Source organism: Haliotis cracherodii, unplaced genomic scaffold, assembly GCF_022045235.1.
Source record: "Haliotis cracherodii isolate W230 unplaced genomic scaffold, xgHalCrac1.p SCAF_6, whole genome shotgun sequence".
NCBI classification, from domain to species: domain Eukaryota; kingdom Metazoa; phylum Mollusca; class Gastropoda; order Lepetellida; family Haliotidae; genus Haliotis; species Haliotis cracherodii.
Genome location: NW_027266319.1, coordinates 69,917,500 through 69,939,302, shown reverse-complemented (window position 1 = coordinate 69,939,302; position 21,803 = coordinate 69,917,500). Strand labels below are relative to the sequence as shown.

Genomic DNA, 21,803 nt, shown 5'->3' with positions numbered 1-21,803 from the left:
ATCGCTATATTCTCGTATCTTCTTGTCGTGCCGTGTTGTCGCAATGTCGTGTCATGCTATCGCCATGTCCTTTCGTGCTATCGCCATGTCGTGTCATGTTATCGCAATGTCGAATGGTGCTATCGCCATATCGTTGAGCTTTATGGCCATTTCGTTTTTGGCTGTATCGTAATATCGCTATATAGCGTCACGCAATCGTTTTGTAACAATATCGCTTGGATATCTCAGGGTGATATGTCAATGGAACTAATCAGCCACCATAGCAAGTTCTGTGTTTTGTGGGAACCCAAGTGTTGTGCTCCGTATTTCTATTTGTGGTTGGTTCATATTTATGTATCTCGTAGATATGTCTGTGTATTTAGTTTTATGAATTTGATGCCTTAAGATAATGGATTGATTGTTATATATACATATACATATACGCATACATTCGTTAAATAATGAAGGTATATTTGAACTATAAATCAACGCCTAAATATCATCTAATCAGATGTGTGAAAACAATAAGGCCGCATAAAAAGCAGTAAGTCAATGAAATTAAGAACATGTAAAATAACCTTTGTATACGGATCCGTTCAGTCATAATCCACATAACTGCCCTCAGCAATAGTCCAGCTATATGACGGCGGTCTGTAAATAATCGAGTCTGGATCAGACGATCCAGTGATTGACATCATGAGCATCGATCCACGCAATTGGGACACAGCGAGCTTGACCACCCGATCCCGTTGGTTGCCTCTTACCACAAACTTGGTCGCCTTTTTCGGCAAGCATGCCTTGATGAAGACCTATTCTAAATCGGATATTCACGGGTTTCAGGGGGAAGTCCTTAGAACAGCTGACTTCATTAGTTGCCAAGATCTCTAGACCCCAACAGTATTAATAGTATTTGGATACTATGTGATATGTTTGTTTTAGTTCAATTATTAGATATTTTCATGGCATTTTTATGCATTTTTGAAGAGCTAGAACCGACTGGTGCGTGAGCATTGCACATTGAATAAGGATACACTTGTCAGCTGACATCCCAGTAGCTTGCTCTTAGTATTCCTCCCCCAATACGTCAATAATGTCAGGGAGGGGTAGTGACGGGGGGCTGGGGTGAAGATTGAGCGTTAGAGGCCTGAAGATTGAGGTTGTTCACTGTTTGGACTCAGGAAGTAAATTCTTGGAAACCAGCGCGACATTTCTTGGCAATCGAATATGCCATCAACCATTGTAGGGTGGGCATGTTGTAGAAATTTGAAGAAAAAAAATGCTGAACGAATTTATTTCTCCAACAAACTTTATTTACTAACATTATACTATTTATTTTACATGTGGAAGTCTTATTAGTTATTCAGCAAATACCCCCAGTAAATAACAAAAATTCAAAAATAAATGAATTTCCAACCCGAACTGGTATGTGGCAGAACTTGACCTACATCAGGTTTACTCACTACTGTCAATGGCTGCAAATGCCTCTGACAGGTTACGCAAGCAAGATCTCAACCCCCGATATATGATGTGGTTTAACATGACCCTGTATATGTACTGGGGATATGCCGGCTGGAACAACATTACCCTGTAGATATACTGGGGATAAGCCTGCTGGTACAACATTACCCTGTAGATGTACTGGGGATAAGCCTTCTGGTACAACATTACCCTGTAGATGTACGGGGGATATACTTGCTGGTACAAAATTACCCTGTAGATGTACTGGGAATATGCCTGCTGGTTCAACATTACCCTGTAGATGTACTGGGGATAAGCCTGCTGGTACAACATTACCCTGTAGATGTACTGGGGATAAGCCTGCTGGAACAACATGACCCTGTAGATGTACTGGGGATAGGCCTGCTGGACCAACATGACCCTGTAGATGTACTGGGGATAAGCCTGCTGGAACAACATTACCCTGTAGATGTACTGGGGATAAGCCTGCTGGAACAACATTACCCTGTAGATGTACTGGGGATAAGCCTGCTGGTACAACATGACCCTGTAGATGTACTGGGGATAGGCCTGCTGGAACAACATGACCCTGTAGATGTACTGGGGATAAGCCTGCTGGACCAACATTACCCTGTAGATGTACTGGGGATAAGCCTGCTGGAACAACATGACCCTGTAGATGTACTGGGGATAGGCCTGCTGGAACAACATGACCCTGTAGATGTACTGGGGATAAGCCTGCTGGTACAACATGACCCTGTAGATGTACTGGGGATAAGCCTGCTGGAACAACATGACCCTGTAGATGTACTGGGGATAGGCCTGCTGGAACAACATTACCCTGTAGGTGTACTGGGGATAGGCCTGCTGGAACAACATTACCCTGTAGGTGTACTGGGGATAGGCCTGCTGGAACAACATGACCCTGTAGATGTACTGGGGATAGGCCTGCTGGAACAACATGACCCTGTAGATGTACTGGGGATAGGCCTGCTGGTACAACATGACCCTGTAGATGTACTGGTGATAAGCCTGCTGGAACAACGGGACGGCCAATATCGCTGCATGGAGGGTGACTGAACTGTTGTTTATAGACTGCAGACCAATCGGCATTTTAACACAAAGGGATTTTACTACAAAATACATGTTCAAACCTCTTAGTTTCTCACGGTACAAAAACATCCCCTGTCTCGTGGATCTGACAGTGTCGGCCCTGACAGTGGTTCGTGTATGTTTTGCTTAATTGTGCTTGTTTTGGTGTGACGCGCATCAAGTTTAAAAAGCTGTTGTGATCAAGGCTTTTTCTGTGACTTCAGTGATGTCGGAACATTTGTGAGTTTGTGTGGCCTTTCGAAGAGAGGAGTGTTTTCGATGGTGGTTCAAATCCCCTACTAACAAATCCTAATGTTACTGGTTGACGGAGATGACAGTACTGGTAAATATTTATCACAAACATGTTTGTAAACATGTTGTCATAAAGAAACACTGTGTGTTTCAATGACTACATTATTCTAAAAGTTTCGTTAAACGTATATTATCATTTGTATGAAAAAGATAAACGTTCGTGAAGTCTTGTAATCTCATCGAAGCAATGAGAGTTACGACCCAGAACGTCAAAATCGCCGAAAACATCCCATATCAAACGTACCGTATTTCCTCTATTAGACGTTCGGCAGTCTATTAATTTCGTGAGAGCCGTTGACCCGGAGTGTATTAGAGACCTGGCCTGTATTGGAGACCCAACATCTAATAGAGGAATAATATACGTATACAGTTCTTGTGGGAGATTGGCGGCTCTCGATTAATGGATCGATATGTAGGATATTGATGTATTCATACACGCTTTTTTTTGTGTGAAAACAACTCAAAATGCTTAAAAGAAGCTTCTGTTGCAAAAATGAAACCTCTTTTTAACCAATCAGAATCACGCATTCGTCAAATTCTTGGTAGAAGTTTTGGATTTCAACCCTATAATCTTGCCATGCGACGTTTGGGTACAGATGGTGGTCCCTTTATCATAGTATCACCTTCATCGATATTACAGCTGTAAAAATGCGTTTTGAAGACACTATAGAATACACAGTAAGTGACATCAATAAGTACAGTACTATTAAGAAATAAATGTCATGACGATACATCTCTCAATATACATGTCTATAAATTTGAAAAAGAAAGAATTATTATTCAAAATATACCAGTAAAACCAATCTGAAAAAAATATTTGTACAAAGACTGGGGTTTGTCGTGCATTTGTTTGTTTCTCTCCCATGTAGCACACAGTTACATAGTTTGTATCTCCTCCATGTAACACATGGTTACATAGTTGTATCTCCTCCATGTAACACATGGTTACATAGTTGTATATCCTCCATGTTACACACAGTTACATAGATTGTATCTCCTCCATGTAACACACGGTTACATAGTTTGTATCTCCTCCATGTAACACATGGTTACATAGTTTGTATCTCCTCCATGTAACACACAGTTACTTAGTTTGTATCTCCACCATGTAACACACAGTTACATAGTTGTATCTCCTCCATGTATCACACGGTTACATAGTTTGTATCTCCTCCATGTAACACACAGTTACATAGTTGTATCTCCTCCATGTAACACACGATTACATAGTTTGTATCTCCTCTATGTAACACATGGTTACATAGTTGTATCTCCTCCATGTATCACGTGGTTACATAGTTGTATCTCCTCCATGTAACACACAGTTACATAGTTGTGTCTCCTCTATGTAACACATGGTTACTTAGTTTGTATCTCCCCCATGTAACACACAGTTAAATAGTTGTATCTCCTCCATGTAACACACGGTTACATAGTTTGTATCTCCTCTATGTAACATATGGTTACATAGTTGTATCTCCTTCATGTAACACATGGTTACATAGTTGTATCTCCTCCATGTAACACACGGTTACATAGTTTGTATCTCCTCCATGTAACACATGGTTACATAGTTGTATCTCCTTCATGTAACACATGGTTACATAGTTTGTATCTCCTTCATGTAACACACGGTTACATAGTTTGTATCTCCTCTATGTAACACATGGTTACATAGTTGTATCTCCTTCATGTAACACATGGTTACACAGTTGTATCTCCTCCATGTAACACACGGTTACATAGTTTGCATCTCCTTCATGTAACACATGGTTACATAGTTGTATCTCCTCCAGGTAACACACGGTTACATAGTTTGTATCTCCTCCATGAAACACATGGTTACATAGTTTGTATCTCCTCCATGTAACACGAGGTTACATAGTTTGTATCTCCTCAATCTAACACACAGTTACATAATTTGTATCTCCTCCATGTAACACCTGGTAACATAGTTTAAATCTCCTCCATGTTACACATGATTACATAGTTGGTATGTCCTCCTTACAACACACAGTTACATAGTATACATAGCATATATAGCTTCATTATTACAATAAATGGGATGATAACGCCGTTATCAAGAACGTGATGTAGAGAAATTTGAAGTAACAAGGTTATATGCATGTGGGTTATTGCAGTTTATACAAAGTTGAAAGATGACAGATTGATGTGTCTACACGGCTAAATAGTTTGTATCTCCTTCTCAAACAACACAGTTAGATATATCGTAAACTATAAATCGAATAGTTGAAGGTCATATAATTCTACAATCAACATGTATATATATATATATTTATGTCCTTTTAAACGCGATACATGTACGCAAACATGAACAGCTTGTCAACTCCCTCAAATCGTGTACGCGATGACAATGAAACTATTGTCTGTGTCGCCAATACAATCCCAAACACTAGAAACCTTCTTTTCCCAGAAACCCCCAAGATCCAAAATTACCCGCCACACCCACCACAACCACCGCACCCACCACACCCACCGCACCCACCACAACCACCACAACCCCCACAACCTCCACAACCTCCAGCATCACCGCCATCACCGCCACACATACCAGCCCCCACGTCTCCGCCATCAGTTGCATCCGGCATCCCCCCCATATCGCCCATATCATCTCCCCCTGTGTACCCCATGCATCCGCCACACCCGCTGCAAACCGTGGGACCGTACTGCTGTCGGATGTAGAAGTTGGAGGGTGTTTCCTCGAGGTATCCTGTGGCCATGACTATTGGGAAGTCCTCAGAAGGTACATACTGAAATGCAAGGTGTAGATGAACTATAGGAAAGTCCTCAGACGGTACATACTGAAATGCAAGGTATAGATGGACTGTAGGAAAGTCCTCAGAAGGTACATACTGAAATGCAAGGTGTAGATGAACCATAGAAAAGTCCTCAGAATGTACATACTGAAATGTAATATGTACCAGTATATGCACTTTTGAAACATCTTAAGAAGAATTATACCGAAATGCAGCATAGTCTTAAGTCGGAATATACTGAAATGCAAGATGAAGATGAATTATTGCAAAGTCTTCAGAAGAATTGTACTGAAATGCAATATGTAAATGAATTAATGCATAGGTTGCTATGCATAACTCAATTTATGGATAGCAACTTCTTTAATTACCGTAAAGGCGAAACGTTGCCTTTACATAAATTAAAGAAGTTGTTATACACAAATTATGTTTACTTTGAAATAATGCATAGTCTTCAGACGGAATAGACTGAAATGCAAGATGTAGGTGACGTATTAGAAAGTGTTCCAGAGCAACATATTACAAAGCAAAACGTAGATAATTACAACTGAACTAGCATAGAATAACGCCCAGATGATGTGCTACATGCAGCATGTACAGTTAGACAAAGTAGTATTGAATAATATGAAGATTAGTGATGTTTTTAATATATTTGTCATTTGTTATTGACAAATTACACATCGGGCAGATCTGAGAATGGAAAAAAAGTAGGTTGATCATTGGCATGATCTTCCCATAACCTCACGAAGTTCACTATGAATATTCTATTTATTCATTATCATTCCTTGTAATTATGCCTTTGAATATCCGCAACCACACACTTCTTCCCTGGTACATCCGCGTTTAGTGGTATGCCTATTGAATTACCCTTACTGACTTACTTCCCCTGGTACAGGTGGTTGACTGGCTTCCTGTCCATCTAAACGAGTCGATAGATTGGACCCTGTAGGCTGCGATTGGACGACACATAGCATAGTATTTGCTGGTCCTCAGTATCGAATGTAACCCAAATAGGGGATGACTTGAAGATGGGTTGTGAAGTAAGATCACTCCATCAAAATCAAATGTGAGCAGGTATATGTTTATCGCGCAAAACAAACATTTGAGGTGTAGACATGTATCATGATTATTTACGTAACTATTTTAGGACGCCACACATTTGCATACACATCCTGATAATGAACATGTTTGTACCACATTTTGGCCACCACCTGTTGACCAAAAGCAGTAAGCTTGCTGCGCCAACCAACAGTGGAACCAGTGAAGTACTGGTGGTAGATACGTGATACGAATACTGGCTTACTTCCCCTGGTACTTCTGTGTTTAGTGGTACGCCCACTGGCTTACCCATACTGGCTTACACCCCCTGGTACTTCTGTGTTTAGCGGTACGCTCACTGGCTTACTCTTACTAACTTACTTCCCCTGGTACTTCTGTGTTTAGCGGTACGCTCACTGGCTTACCTATACTGGCTTACTGCCCCTGGTACTTTTGTGTTTAGTGGTACGCCCACTTGCTTACCCATACTGGCTTACTTTCCCTGCTACTTCTGCGTTTAGCGGTACGCCCACTGACTTACCCATACTGGCTTACTTCCCCTGTAACTTCTGTATTTAGTGGTACGCTCACTGACTTACCCATACTGGCTTACTTCCCCTGTAACTTCTATATTTAGCGGTACGCTCACTGACTTACCCATACTGGCTTACTTCCCCTGTAACTTCTATATTTAGCGGTACGCTCACTGACTTACCCATACTGGCTTACTTCCCCTGTAACTTCTATATTTAGCGGTACGCTCACTGACTTACCCATACTGACTTACACCCCCTGGTACTTTTGTGTTTAGTGGTACGCCCACTGACTTACTCATACTGGCTTACTGCCCCTGCTACTTCTGTGTTTAGTGGTACGCCCACTGACTTACCCATACTGGGTTACTGCCCCTGGTACTTCTGTGTTTAGTGGTACGCCCACTGGCTTACATCGATTGACTTACTTTCCCTGGTACTTTCTGTTTTGAATATATTTGTCATTGACACTGACTTACGTCCCCTGGTACTTCTGTATTTAGCGGTACGCCCACTGACTTACCCATACTGTCTGACTTCCCCTGGTACTTCTGTGTTTAGTGGTACGCCACTTGACTTACCCCGACTGATTTATCTCCCCTGGCACTGGTTGGTTTAGTGGTACGCCCAGTCTTCCAGTTTGCCGGCCGTGGCTGACACAGAACGTGCAGCAAGGACACACTGAATGCCAGAGCAAGGTTCTCAGCTATTTTCTTGGTGCTGGGGTCCACTAACACGGTGCCACGGGTTTGGTCCACGCTGATGTCGCTCAGTTTAAACTTGTAAATACCGCCGTGGTAGCTGAGGGTCTGTCTGAAGCATGTTGATTCTTTGAGAGAAAACATCTTCACTGCAAGTGTTCCTGGGGAGCCCTTCACACCAGGTACTGCTTTCCTGGAAGATGTGCCTGAAGAGGAATGTGTAGATTGTAGGGAGACACACTAAGCACAGTCCATCCATGTACAACACTGTCAATACGTTTATCTTTTGTGCTACTCTACCCCTGTATTTAATATAAGCAAAACGTTCTCTAATTTCATCAATATGTTCTGAAGATCTGAAACGGTGACAGGAAGCACGTGCATGTAAGCAAGCTTTCTAGTGTATATACATCTTTACAAGTAAATGCACGATGATTTGATATCATTACACAACCAAAATAACTGAGGAAAATTTTGTATAATTCTTGGACCTCTTTTGTGAAGGCAAATGCCAACTGTAAACAGAGAACCCCACAGAGGCGCTGACAAACAACCCTGAACACCACGCGAGATCCCAAGATGGTCGCCTGAACCCAGCGCAAGTCTTGGAAACACAGATCTAGTTTCCTTGATTTAATATGTCTCTTATCCATGAGCACTGTTTGAGGAACTGTCAGGTCTGATAACTACCAAGTTGGCTAAAGTTCTAATGCTACCATAGCTTCAGAATATGTTGCGACAATATTTGATGCTTGTTGCCAACGAAATAGCCAGTTACATTGTGAAGGACATTGTCCCACTACTACGACAGGAGATACTCAGGATGTGGCAGCAGCTGATCAAGTGAACTGATAACCAGTAACAATACAGCATCGACATTCAGCCGTGAGGCTCGTGGTGAAGATGTCGAAGATGGACATTTTGAAAGAAGTCCACCCCAACATCAGCATCAGTGATATCGACACATGTTATCGGGTGGGAAAGAAGATTTCGGGGAACAAAATCAAGGAGAATTTTGTTGCTTACTGGGACACAAAGAACGTCTTGAGAAATGACACTGAAACATAAGAAACAATCTGTCTTTCTCAACGAGGACCTGCTAGTATAGGTCCGTAAGATGGGACCCGTGAAGATCCGGGGTGGAATCGGTCTTCAGGAACCCAAGCTTGCCGAAATAGGTGACTATGCTTGTCGTACGAGGCGACCGCCGTCATATAGCTGGAATATTGCTGAGTGCGGAGTTAAACAACAAACAAACAAACAAACAAACAAACAAACAAACAAACAACAAACTTAAGATGGCTCGTGACTTGATATCAAAAGGGAAGACCCATGCTGCATGGCCACATGATGGCAGGATTCACACCAATGAACAGCCAGGGGGAGCAGTTCATTTCATTGGGTAAATATTTATCTGAAGCAAATGCAGCTGATAGTAAATAAAGGTGACAAAACCCTTTCCATAATCACAAGAAAGGTCCAGTTTACGATTTCAATTACATCATAAGCATGAGTTTATGTTCGCGAAAGGGTTAGCGTATCCTGCACCCGTCACAAAAGCATGCAAAGGCAATGCAAGTTCATTGCGCCAAAATGGAATGTCTGATTCGTAATCTACTTTGTATCATATTTAAAGTTAAATGCCCTGTAACATACAGGTGCTGAGCATGTACTAGTCCAGTCAGCAGTGAATCCAAGTTACAGTTACAGATTATGTACAGTTACACTGATAAACTAATGTCCAAGAGAATGCATACCAAGAGTTTGCAAGAAAAACAAAAGCATTTAGAAATTCAATATGTATATACTTCATTAGAGTTCGGGTATAATATTTATATGTAAAACTGTTCAAGTTATCAAACGACTGTAACACAAAGACACATAGTGACATCGTCACAATATCACAGTCACAACACTTGTTCAACATGACTTTAAAATCTCTGAAAGGCTTCAAAACCCACTTAAAACCGAGTATGTCCACCTTGTGCAGACATGCACGCCTGAAAACGACGACGCACCAATGACGTAAACAAACGGATGACATTGGGGGTATTCCGCTGCCATTCGGAGACATTGTTCGAGTTCTTGATGGTTGACTGGTGTCACTGGTAGTCTTCTGATATATCAGTCAAGGTGATCTCGTGAATGTTCGACGGGGTTCACATCAGGAGAACATGCAGGCCAGGGTAAAACCTGAATGTTATTGCTGTTGAAATATTCTATGGGAGTCTTGCTGTATGCGGTCTGTTGCAGAATGAATGGTTGCACAACAGGTCTCAAAACTTCCTCCCGGTATTTCTGAGAATTCAGGTTTCCTGCATACGGACCTAATCTGCTGTGCTATGTGGGCTATTTTCCACTAAAAGTTCATAAAATGACCTTAACCTTTGTTATTCATCATCCAAATAGTGTATTGCCATCACGTTGCAAACGGGGAGGGTATTATAGCCAAGTAGGTGAAGTGCTGTTGTCATGTGTATATCTTGAGTGAAGCCCCATGGATTGGGACCACAAAGTTAGTGTTTTCGATGACATAATACGTTGCTCAAAATATCAATCACTGGGTTGTCCTGTTCCAGATTTGAGTATTTACACGACGCTGTCATATTGTTGGATTATTGCTGAGTGTGACAGTAAACAACAATTAAAAGTTTCCTACCGAGTAAGTTTGAATGAGTAAGTGAGTTGGATTTAATGCCATTTTGAACAGTCTTCCAGCTTATTGTGGGAGGAAAGCCACGAACATTGGTATGATGCTGACAAACCTAGAAACATAATTGGGGCAAACAGGGACTCTAACCCCCAAAGAAAGGTTTCTTGCACGCAAAGAGAAGCAACTTACAGTGCCTTAGACCATAGATATATGATGACGATAATATTGTTACCTCTACAGACGCTGTTGATGCATATGATAAAAAGGTGTTTATGTAATTGTATCGTATGATCATGCAGATGTTACCATCGAGAATGCTCTTTATGCCAAGAATTTTAAAGAGCGACATGCGAATCTTGCTCAAAGTTGTTTGATCAAGGTTACATTAAAGGCCACAGCAAAGCCTTCTTAACGTTTTATGGTAGACTTATAGAATGATGTCTCTGTGTATTCCAAATTTTGACTTGTACCATGTGTCCCCGTCTGTTTTTTCAAGTGAATAGTTGACTTGCCATTGCATGTGTGTGTGTGTGATGGGTTCCACCGGTGGGGCAGGATACGCCTTTTTATTCACAAACACAACCTCATGATATGGTCGGAATCATCCAGTCGACTCTGCTTTTTGCACAGATTTTTTGTGATTATGGAAACTGTTTTGTAGCGTTAATTTATTGCTAGAAGAAAGAATATGTGATTTTGTTACTTGAATTTGATGATCAAGTGTGAATTTATAAATAACATCAAACCAGATCACAGATGTACACGGCATACGACCAGGACCAATGCTTCTGGTGTTAACCTTATTGATATGTGTTAACACATAAACCTAATTATATTCAATGTTCCGTCAAGAAAAGTTTAAGTTGTAGAATATGGTATTACCATCGACTTCTCCGAGAGCCAGATATCCAAATTACCTCAAACAGTAATCCTCCCATAGTTGGCAGTAACAAACCCAAGTGGTATGACACCCAACAGACACAAGGACAATGTCAGGGAGTTGCCTGGGCGAGCACATATGGCCCGGAAAGTCGGATTAAAGCTGGTGTGTTTAAGTGAGTGAGCGAGTTGGGTTTAACGCCGCTTTTAACAGTATTACAGTTATATCGCGGCGTGTCAGCTTAATGTGGAAGGAAAGTCCGAAGTGATGCAGGGCTCAGACCCCAAAAGAAACCCCACGAGCACGGGTATGGTGAAAACAAACCTAGAAACATAATCGGGGCGAATCGGGATTCGAACGCACAATCATAGGTTTCTGGCGCGTCCGAAGGGACGCAACTCTAATTGCGTCGCCTTAGACGAGTGGGCCACCCATGCCCCCTGGTGTGTTTAAAGATATCAACTGTGACATAGGACACGTGCTATTTGACGATACTTGCTTTGCATTTTGAGTAAGGGAAAATACAAAAATGTATTATCATAAAAATTAATGCAACAAGCCTGTGTTTAATAAAGAATGTATACTTAGTAGTAATTGTGCATAAGATGTTTTTATAGACGAATCAGTGGCCAAAACGATGTGTGATGCAATTCACTATTTTGACGTGTACCATATGTTCCCGTGTCTGATCAGGTGAATGCTTCACTTGCCTTTGCATGTGTTTGTAACGGGTGCTACCGGCGGGGCAAGATACGCTCACCTTTCACGGGATATCACCATTAGTATAGTCTTTCATAGATCGTTATTCAAAAACACATGCTTATGATGCAGTCGGAATGGTCTAACGAACTTTAACGTAATTTGTCATTAATGACGAATGATTCGTTTTGGCGGGAGAAAATACTATCACTTGGAAATAATTGTTTTAAACACAGGTGCGTGCTCATTCCATGCCATATTTCATGTGTGACGATACACAAATGTTTACAACCGTCACACTCACTTCACAGCTAGGATTGTCAAGGAATGTGTAAAAATAAACATAAACAGAAGGACAAAAGAAATTATATAGATAAACACATGCTTATGATGTAGTCGGTATGTCGGAAACTTATTGACGTAAGACGTGCTCCTCTTTACCTCAACACAAGCCTGGGCATCTGGAAGTACACACTCACCAGGTATCCCGGCCTGCCCCTTCTTTTGTCCCGTCCATTTCCCCGTCACTATAGCCCAGTCTCCTCCGTGGTTCTTGATCAGGACAGCCCTTTCTCCATCTTTGGCGTTCAGGCACACACACTTCTCACTCTTCCCGACCTTCATAACCACAACATAGGCATGTCAATGAAATACTCACAGAGTTCCTCCACTGTACTCTCCAGTCGATAATCAGGGAATGTTCGTTAGATTACAGACAGATGTACTCTCCAGTCGATGATCAGCGAATGTTCGTTAGATTACAGGCAGATGTACAAGCACTCCAGGGTTAGGATAGGGAAATCATCAAACGAAGTTCTGTTACTCGGCAGTAAATTACGAATTAATGACGTTTTCTTCCTCAGCAGTACACTAAGAATGAATGATGATCAGTTTTGGAGCAGTACATTACATATTGATGACGTCCTGCTTCTGACCACTACATTACGGTTTAATGGAGTTAAGTTCACATGTAAGAGGTCTTCATACAGCAGTAAGGAGCTGTGTTGTTTGTTGTCTTGCACATTCCCAAGATATGTTCTTGGAATCATGAAAAGACAGGGGACCAAGATATATAAATACTAATACCAAGTATTAGAACACAGATAGGTATTGACGACAAACATCCTATGCAAGAACGTTTATGTCTGTAAAACCTAACACCAAAAACACATCCTGTTGTTTGCACGTGCCTCACGCAGTACCGCGTCACGCGTGAGTCGGGTGTGCCTCCTGATTTGTATCCTTGAAACCTAACATGTCGACGACTGTCCCCGTTCAGGGCTTGCCAGGCCAGCGACAATTGTATTGGATTGATTGATCCGAAACCAGCCCTGCGAAATGGAGCTCAAACGGCGGCTCAAATTGCTGCAAGCTGTCATCCGGCTGCTGGAGTACACGCAGCTCATCCCCATGCTCGATGGCCACGTGTTGTGCCACTCATTACAAATCGTCATATTGCCAACAGTGAGTGAGTTGGTTTTAAAGCCGCTTTTAACGGTATTCCAGTTATATCGCGGCGTGTCAGCTTAATGTGAGAGGGAAGCCCGAAGTGATGCAGGTCTCAGACGTTTACCACTTCGGTGAAACCCATGAGCACGGGTATCGTGCTGACAAACCTAGAAACACAATCGGGGCGAACCGGGATTCGAACCAACAATCATAGGACGCATCTCTGCACAGCGAATCGCGGCGCCTTAGACGGCTGGCCCACCCGTGCCCCCCATTGCCAACATACGTCACAACCTAACACTAGGATAAATATGACCAGCGATTATTTCAGATGAGTCCCGATTGATCGGAGTGGTCGCGTCAGGCGGCGTCGACATAAACGTCATAATGACATTTGGCGGTGGATTGGTTATGGTGTGGGGTGGCATCACTACGACTGAGCGATCCATATCCACACTCCATATTGTGCAAGGATGGGTAACTGGACATTACTCTCGGGGCGACATACTGACAACCTTTGTTGTCTTTTTTGTAGGGCATCTGGGTCAACATTCTGTGTTGACGGTGCCCGAAACGTCAAAGCTCACCCCCACCAGCACAGCCTCCATAGAATGCCATGGCCAGCAATGAACCCAGACCTCTCAGCCATTGAACACGTCCGGGACTATATGGGGATACGTGTACGTCAACATATTAGACCGTCGACAACGTTGGCTGAACATGGCCAGGCGCTGCAAGAGGAGTATAGGAGACTCCCTCACATCGCTACCAGTAGGCCTATACGCAATATGCCTTGTCGAGTGAATGGATGTTTGATCAATCGTGGCGGTATTGCACTACTAATCCAAAATCGTCCACCTATCATCCTTCAAGATCTTTGGTGGTGATAACATCTACGACTTTTAAGTAGATATTTCCGACTATCCACTACTCTTTTTTAAGAGTGTATATATTTTATCAATCTGATTAAAATTCGATCTTTGGTTCCGAAAGCTCGGGTACCTTTCGTGAAGATCTTAGGAAGATGAATAGGATGTCGGATCGAGGGTTCCCGGTACGAGTGAGCGAAACATTCAGAAAAACAGTTTTGATTTCTGAATCGTACAATGGACTCCCTTCTTAGCAGCAATGTCACGTGATAATGGACATGGTTCTGTCGTATGTACTGAGCTACAGGTCTAAGGTAGAGCTCAACACGTTTCAACATCATTCTGTACTGCTTGTATGTACAGAGCTACAGGTCTAAGGTAAAGCTCAACACGTTTCAACATCATTCTGTACTGTTTGTATGTACAGAGCTACAGGTCTAAGGTAAAGTTCAACACGTTTCAACATCATTCTGTACTGTTTGTATGTACAGAGCTACAGGTCTAAGGTAAAGCACAACACGTTTCAACATCATTCTGTACTGCCTACTACTGAAATGGCTTCCAATCTAGACCAATGTAACTTTCACCGATTACCAAACTCACACACCAACTTATCCGATTGTTTATCTTTGATTTGCGAATTTGATATCCGACTACACTGCAGTGAGACCAGTGTGAATCAAGGATCTCCCAAGAGCTTATAGCGGACTATATCTGAATGTATCTGTAACGTTATTGTGAATCTGTCTGTAACGTTATTGTGAATGTATTAGTAACGTTATTGTGAATCTGGCTGTAACGTTATTGTGAATGTATTAGTAACGTTATTGTGAATGTATTAGTAACGTTATTGTGAATCTGTCTGTAACGTTATTGTGAATGTGTTAGTAACGTTATTGTGAATGTATTAGTAACGTTATTGTGAATGTATTAGTAACGTTATTGTGAATGTATTAGTAACGTTATTGTGAATGTATTAGTAACGTTATTGTGTATGTATTAGTAACGTTATTGGGAATCTGTCTGTAACGTTATTGTGAATGTATTAGTAACGTTATTGTGAATGTATTAGTAACGTTATTGTGAATGTATTAGTACCGTTATTGTGAATCTGTCTGTAACGTTATTGTGAATGTGTTAGTAACATTATTGTGAATGTATTAGTAACGTTATTGTGAATGTATTAGTAACGTTATTGTGAATGTATTAGTAACGTTATTGTGAATGTATTAGTAACGTTATTGGGAATCTGTCTGTAACGTTATTGTGAATGTATTAGTAACGTTATTGTGAATGTATAAGTAACGTTATTGTGAATGTATTAGTAACGTTATTGTGAATGTATTAGTAACGTTACTGGGAATGTATTAGTAACGTTATTGTGAATGTATTAGTAACGTTATTGTGAATGTATTAGTAACGTTATTGTGAATGTATCTGTAACGTTCTTGTGAATGTATCTGTAACGTTATTGTGAATGTATTAGTAACGTTATTGTGAATGTATTAGTAACGTTATTGTGAATGTATTAGTAACGTTATTGTGAATGTATTACTAACGTTATTGTGAATCTGTCTGTAACGTTATTGTGTATAGTTGTTGTATAGTTATGTACACACATGTATGCTTATTTGCGAGGATATTAATACATACTGTTATCATGTACACTCAATTTTTTTTTTCAGCATTTAGCCTTACACTTCATAAACTTCTCGGATGTCTCAAAAGTAAATAGCGCAATAATTGTATAACTATCACCGAGTTCTGTCTTCCATCCAATGGAAATAACCGTGAATCATTTATGCAATTAACCACCAAGGAAAAGCACTTTCAACACTGTCGTACCTGTGACGGGAAGGGGAGTTGGTCGGAGGCAATCAGGTGAGCTACAGCAGCCATCTTGTCCTTGTAGAATATCTGTATGGCAGACATGAGGTATTGCACGCAGTGGATCACCCGAACTGTGAACACATCTTCGTTGAAGTGATTCCTTATTCTGGAACAGGATATGCACAGCTCGTACAGGACTGATATCCTAGTTACATATTAATTGCCCAAAGCTTCGACATGCATGGAGATTATTACTCGTATCACCTGCCTATAGTGGTAAACGTAAAATAAAATACTTCTCGCTTATTCGGGTCGACTTCAGAACTACCTGAATGTATCAGTTTGGTGCACGGGTTATTCGTAAGTTGATCAATGTTATGTGTTATGTTATCGATGCTTCATGTGAATCTTCACAACAGTTCTGTTTTTTAGCAGATAGATGAAGAAATTTCTTTATCTTTCCAAGTCACAGTCGGTAATGAAACTAAATACATTGAAAATACTCACAAGTGGGTTCCTACTCGGACGTTATTGGATCCTGTCGGCTTCTTGGACAATGGTATTGGTCCCCACATTTGTTCAATGTTCTCAGGCATTGTCCTCAAACAGAATGGACCACGCTTGATGAAGAACATGCCCTTTCCTGGTACAGAAGGTGTGAAGGTCATATCCAGCGAAACTTTACAATCAGGGTGAGAGGCCGAAATAATGTCCAGAGTTTCAGTGAAGACCTTCTCTTCTGTGCCCAGGTGCTCTACAATTGAAACGGTGTCTTGGGAAGCCTCTCCTATCTTCTTCGTCATGCTGCAACAGAGGATTGTCGGCTTGGCGTACTTGACAATGAATATCAATTGTTTGTGGCATATTGTGTTGAAGACTACCTTAGTGTCACCATCCTTGTTCCATTCTCTGTCTTGGCCTTCAAATGACAAGAATGGCAAACCTTTTTCAGCATAAGGCGCAGTGTATGCAGACAATTGTATCTTGCCGTCAAAGTTGGGAACATTCACTGCTACCTTTCCCACTCTGATCACTGCTACCTTTGTACACACACCAAACATCTCCAAGTCAGTCATAGCGTACAGTTTACCTGTTGGGGGTTCCCCTCGATACATGGAACCAAAGTTGGAGAAACTTTCCCCAAAAGTGTTCTTCCATTGCGTTCTGGTGAATTGATCAGCCTTGTTCAGTCGCGAGCCTTCGTGTCGTTCATTGACGGAGTCATTGTGGTTGTACAGCTGACCAAGGAGGCGTTCTGTGTCGGCCTTGTACACCGACGGGCGAAGCTGATGGCTGTGCCACATGATGTCAATGTCGTAACAGGGGACCAGGAAATTGTCAGGATGCTGCTTCTTCAGGAACAAAAACTTCAAATAACGTCGCAATGAATGTTGCAGGTACTTGCGATCTTTGAAATGGGGAAGTGAGACTTGATAGTAGAAGGACTTCTGTCGAGATGCTGCAGCTGCAATATCATATGACAGCGCGGATTTAAAGGTAAAGTCCTGGGCCATGAGGTCAGGTCTCAGAGACACTTGGAACGGTTCCCTGCCATGTTTAACCTCCCACATGTGTTTGACTTCTATAGGTGATTTCTTCGCATTCCCTAGGGTGTGGTCAGGAACATGGCGAAAGAGGTTCAGGCAATCTTCTTGATATGCAACTGGAGCCAACATGTGGCAGTGCCACGCCCACCCAATATCCAGGGGTGGGGTGAGGATGGTATCCCGGTGTTCACAGACGAGTGGAAGCCAGAATTTCTCATATCTGAAGATAGCTCTCTGGAGCACTGGGCCTTCATACAGACAGGGATGCTTGTCAACCTCAGCCAAAAATTCCAACTGTTCTAATGAAGCAGCTACCAGATCCAGTTTTAACTGTATCTCTTCTGAGACCCTGCTGTCCATCATGTTGAAATGCCCTGAACAAAAACACACACATTGCAAATTACTTACACCCGATAAACAACAGGCCATGGTAGGATGTCTGAACTAAAGTAGCATTCTTTTGACATTCCTCTGTTATTTTATATAACATTATGAGTATCTCTGTAAATTCGACACCTTGTGGTGTCCATAAATGATGCCGTTATTTTCAAAACAGATGATTTGATTTGCCATACTCTTCATGGTTACTTTTCCCAATATCCTATTTCTGTTCTGAGTGGGTAAATTGTGTAACCTTTCTGATTGTAATTCATTCTCTTCGGATGTTGCTCAGGCAACGAAATGTCTGCTTGGCCCCGACATGTCTGTTTGGCCCTGACCTGTCTGTTTGGCCCTGACATGTCTGCCTGGCCCTGACATGTCTGCCAGGCCTCGACATGTCTGCTTGGCCCCGACCTGTCTGCCTGACCCTGACATGTCTGCCTGACCCTGACATGTCTGCCTGGCCCTGACCTGTCTGCCTGACCCTGACAAGTCTGCTTGGCCCTGACCTGTCTGCCTGGCCCTGACATGTCTGCCTGGCCCTGACATGTCTGTTTGGCTCTGACATGTCTGTCTGGCTCTGACATGTCTGTCTGGCCCTGACATCTGCCTGGCCCTGACATGTCTGCCTGGCCCTGACGTGTCTGCCTGGCCCTGACATGTCTGCCTGGCCCTGACATGTCTGTTTGGCCCTGACATGTCTGCCTGGCCCTGACCTGTCTGCCTGGCCCTGACATGTCTGTCTGGCCCTGACATGTCTGCCTGGCCCTGACATGTCTGTTTGGCCCTGACATGTCTGCCTGGCCCTGACATGTCTGTCTGGCCCTGACATGTCTGCCTGGCCCTGACATGTCTGTTTGGCCCTGACATGTCTGCCTGACCCTGACATGACTGTTTGGCCCTGACATGTCTGCCTGGCCTTGACATGTCTGCTTGGCCCTGACATGTCTGCCTTGCCTCCCACATGTCTGTTTGGCCCTGACATGTCTGCCTGGCCCTGACATGTCTGTTTGGCCCTGACATGTCTGCCTGACCCTGACATGACTGTTTGGCCCTGACATGTCTGCCTGGCCTTGACATGTCTGCTTGGCCCTGACATGTCTGCCTTGCCTCCCACATGTCTGTTTGGCCCTGACATGTCTGCCTGGCCCTGACATGTCTGTTTGGCCCTGACTTGTCTGTTTGGCCCTGTCTTGTCTGTTTGGCCCCGGCATGTCTGCCTGGCTCTGACTCCAAACACTAGATGTAATCATAAGAACTAATTATTCTTAATTCTACTACTGTAGACAAGGCCTACTACTCGAGACAAGCCCTACTACTCGAGACAAGCCTCCTACAGTAGACAAGGTCCACTACGGTAGACAAGGTCTACTGCTGTAGACAAGGCCTACTACTCTAGACAGGACCTACCACTCTAATCAAGGCCTACTACTGTAGACAAGGTCTACTATTGTAGATAAGGCCTACTACTCTAGACAAGGCCTACTACCGTAGACAAGGCCTACTACCGTAGACAAGGTCTACTACTCGGGACAAGGCCTACTACTCGAGACAAGGCCTACTACCGTACACAAGGCCTACTACTCGGGATAGGCCTAATACTGTAGACAAGGCCTACTACTTTAGACAAGTCCTACTACTCGAGACAAATTTTTCCAACACAACACAAGAGAGAGGTATGTTCTCCATAAGGGGTGATTGTTGGTACGAGGGCGGATTCTTGTAATGACCACAGGCTCGTCTATCTTACTGTTGACGAACACTAACAGATAACCACATAGGATGAGTTTGTTAAATAAAATAAATAACCAACTCGTCTCTCGGAATACTGATCTTATGTCCCTTGTGAGCTTAACGTTTGCGGCTTTGAACAAGTCATTGTTTGTTGACGAAATACATGTACAAGCTAAACCGAATCTTCTACCCATACCGTGTACATGCCCAATCCTTACTGTTTGTGTGCGGCCTTGTCCGCTCGATACAACATCGCCTAGACTAACCTAGTCTATGAAACATTTTATCACACAATGCATTATGATTTCTGGCCTCCAGATCTAAAACATGTCATGATATATATGGAAACGAGGGTTCAGCGCCAGGAGCGTTCTGGCCCCAAAAGGAGCTAGCCGCGCGTTCTGACTGGTTAATGAAAATCCCACTGGAATGACGTCACGCTATGAATATATTGGCATCGGTAGGCGATAGGGCGTGGTGCAATAACGGGGAAACCCAGGGTTTGAATGAAACGGGTCGCATGACATGAGCCGTGTTCTTTAATAAATGGTTCAATCTATAACCTAAACTTCGATTTGATATATGTTGTTTCCCTATGACAAAATCATCAGATATGCCACAACTCCGAACGAGAGATGAAAGACGGTAGGATGTATATCATATCAACCTCGGCATCATCTCACACCCTCCAGTTGTAATGAAACGTTTCAACAGGCTCAATATAACAACACCGAGAAGTAACAGCTGTTGCTGCAAACACGCCGTCGCTACACAACAACGGCAGCCGCCACTACACAACAACGGCAGGCCCGACTCACCTTCTACACGAGCCCGTCTTGCTGAGACTAGGAATTCCTCCTGTCGGCGCAGCGCCTCTCAATCAATACCGCACCCACCGTCGCCATTTTGCTGAACAACATAAACACCAGGAGTGGAGCGAACTGCTGCTGATACAAGTCAAGTTCCGTGTCTGCATCTGCCACTCTCGTGCGAGAAGACGCGGGAATCAGCGGCAGGAGAAGCAGACGACAGTGCCAGTCTCTTCAATAAGAAACGATTATTGTTTTAGTTCGTCGACCCACGCTTGAATCTGGATTGAACTCCGCCTTGGGAAATTTCCATCATGGTAATTAGAGGGGAGTACGATTCCGGGAGAAATCCTGCTTCCCCGTTATGATCCACAGAACGATTGTGACCTAGTTATGTGCGATGCAATCGAACGTGTCTATCGCCTCAAAATGTCCGCCCTGATTTACTGGGTCGGTTGTCTACATCGGACGAATGGTTGTAATGTGACGACATTGCTTCTCACTGATATAACTTGCAGTTTGGCCGTCATGTGTCTATTCTTCACACTGGGTTACTTCACAATCAGCCTGGTTCTTCACGCTGCTTTCTTTCAGGTTTTGAACAGAAATAAATAGGAGCCTACCATCGTCTCAAAATGTCGTGCTATCGTAATGTCGCCCCAGACCTAACGTCGTGTAGGGCCAAAATGTCGTACTGTCGTCCAAATGTCTGGTTGTTGTGCTGTCGTCTATATGTCTTGTCATTGTGCTGTCATCCAAATGTCTTGTCGTTGTGGTGTCATCCAAATGTCTTGTCGTTGTGCTGTCGTCCAAATGTCTTGTCATTGTGCTGTCATCCAAATGTCTTGTCGTTGTGCTGTCATCCAAATGTCTTGTCGTTGTGCTGTCATCCAAATGTCTTGTCGTTGTGTTGTCATCCAAATGTCTTGTCGTTGTGCTGTCGTCCAAATGTCTTGTCGTTGTGCTGTAGTCTAAATGTCTTGTCGTTATGCCGTCGTCCAAATGTCTTGTCATTGTGCTGTCGTCTAAATGTTTTGTGGTTATACTGTCGTCCATATGTCTTGT

At 42.8% G+C, this 21,803-nt stretch overlaps 1 protein-coding gene across 1 annotated transcript; it reads right to left on the bottom strand.

Moving 5' to 3' along the window:
• Positions 1 to 2,315: 2,315 nt before the first annotated feature.
• Positions 2,316 to 21,068, bottom strand: LOC139445609 (uncharacterized). The gene is made up of 6 exons (XM_071226771.1): positions 20,748 to 21,068; positions 16,775 to 18,188; positions 16,283 to 16,433; positions 12,599 to 12,737; positions 7,768 to 8,093; positions 2,316 to 5,612 (listed from the first exon to the last, which is right to left on the bottom strand). Exons 2-6 carry the CDS (start codon positions 18,175 to 18,177, stop codon positions 5,295 to 5,297), a joined length of 2,337 nt encoding a protein of 778 aa, XP_071082872.1. The 5' UTR covers positions 18,178 to 18,188; positions 20,748 to 21,068; the 3' UTR covers positions 2,316 to 5,294.
• Between the last annotated feature and the right edge of the window lie 735 nt (positions 21,069 to 21,803).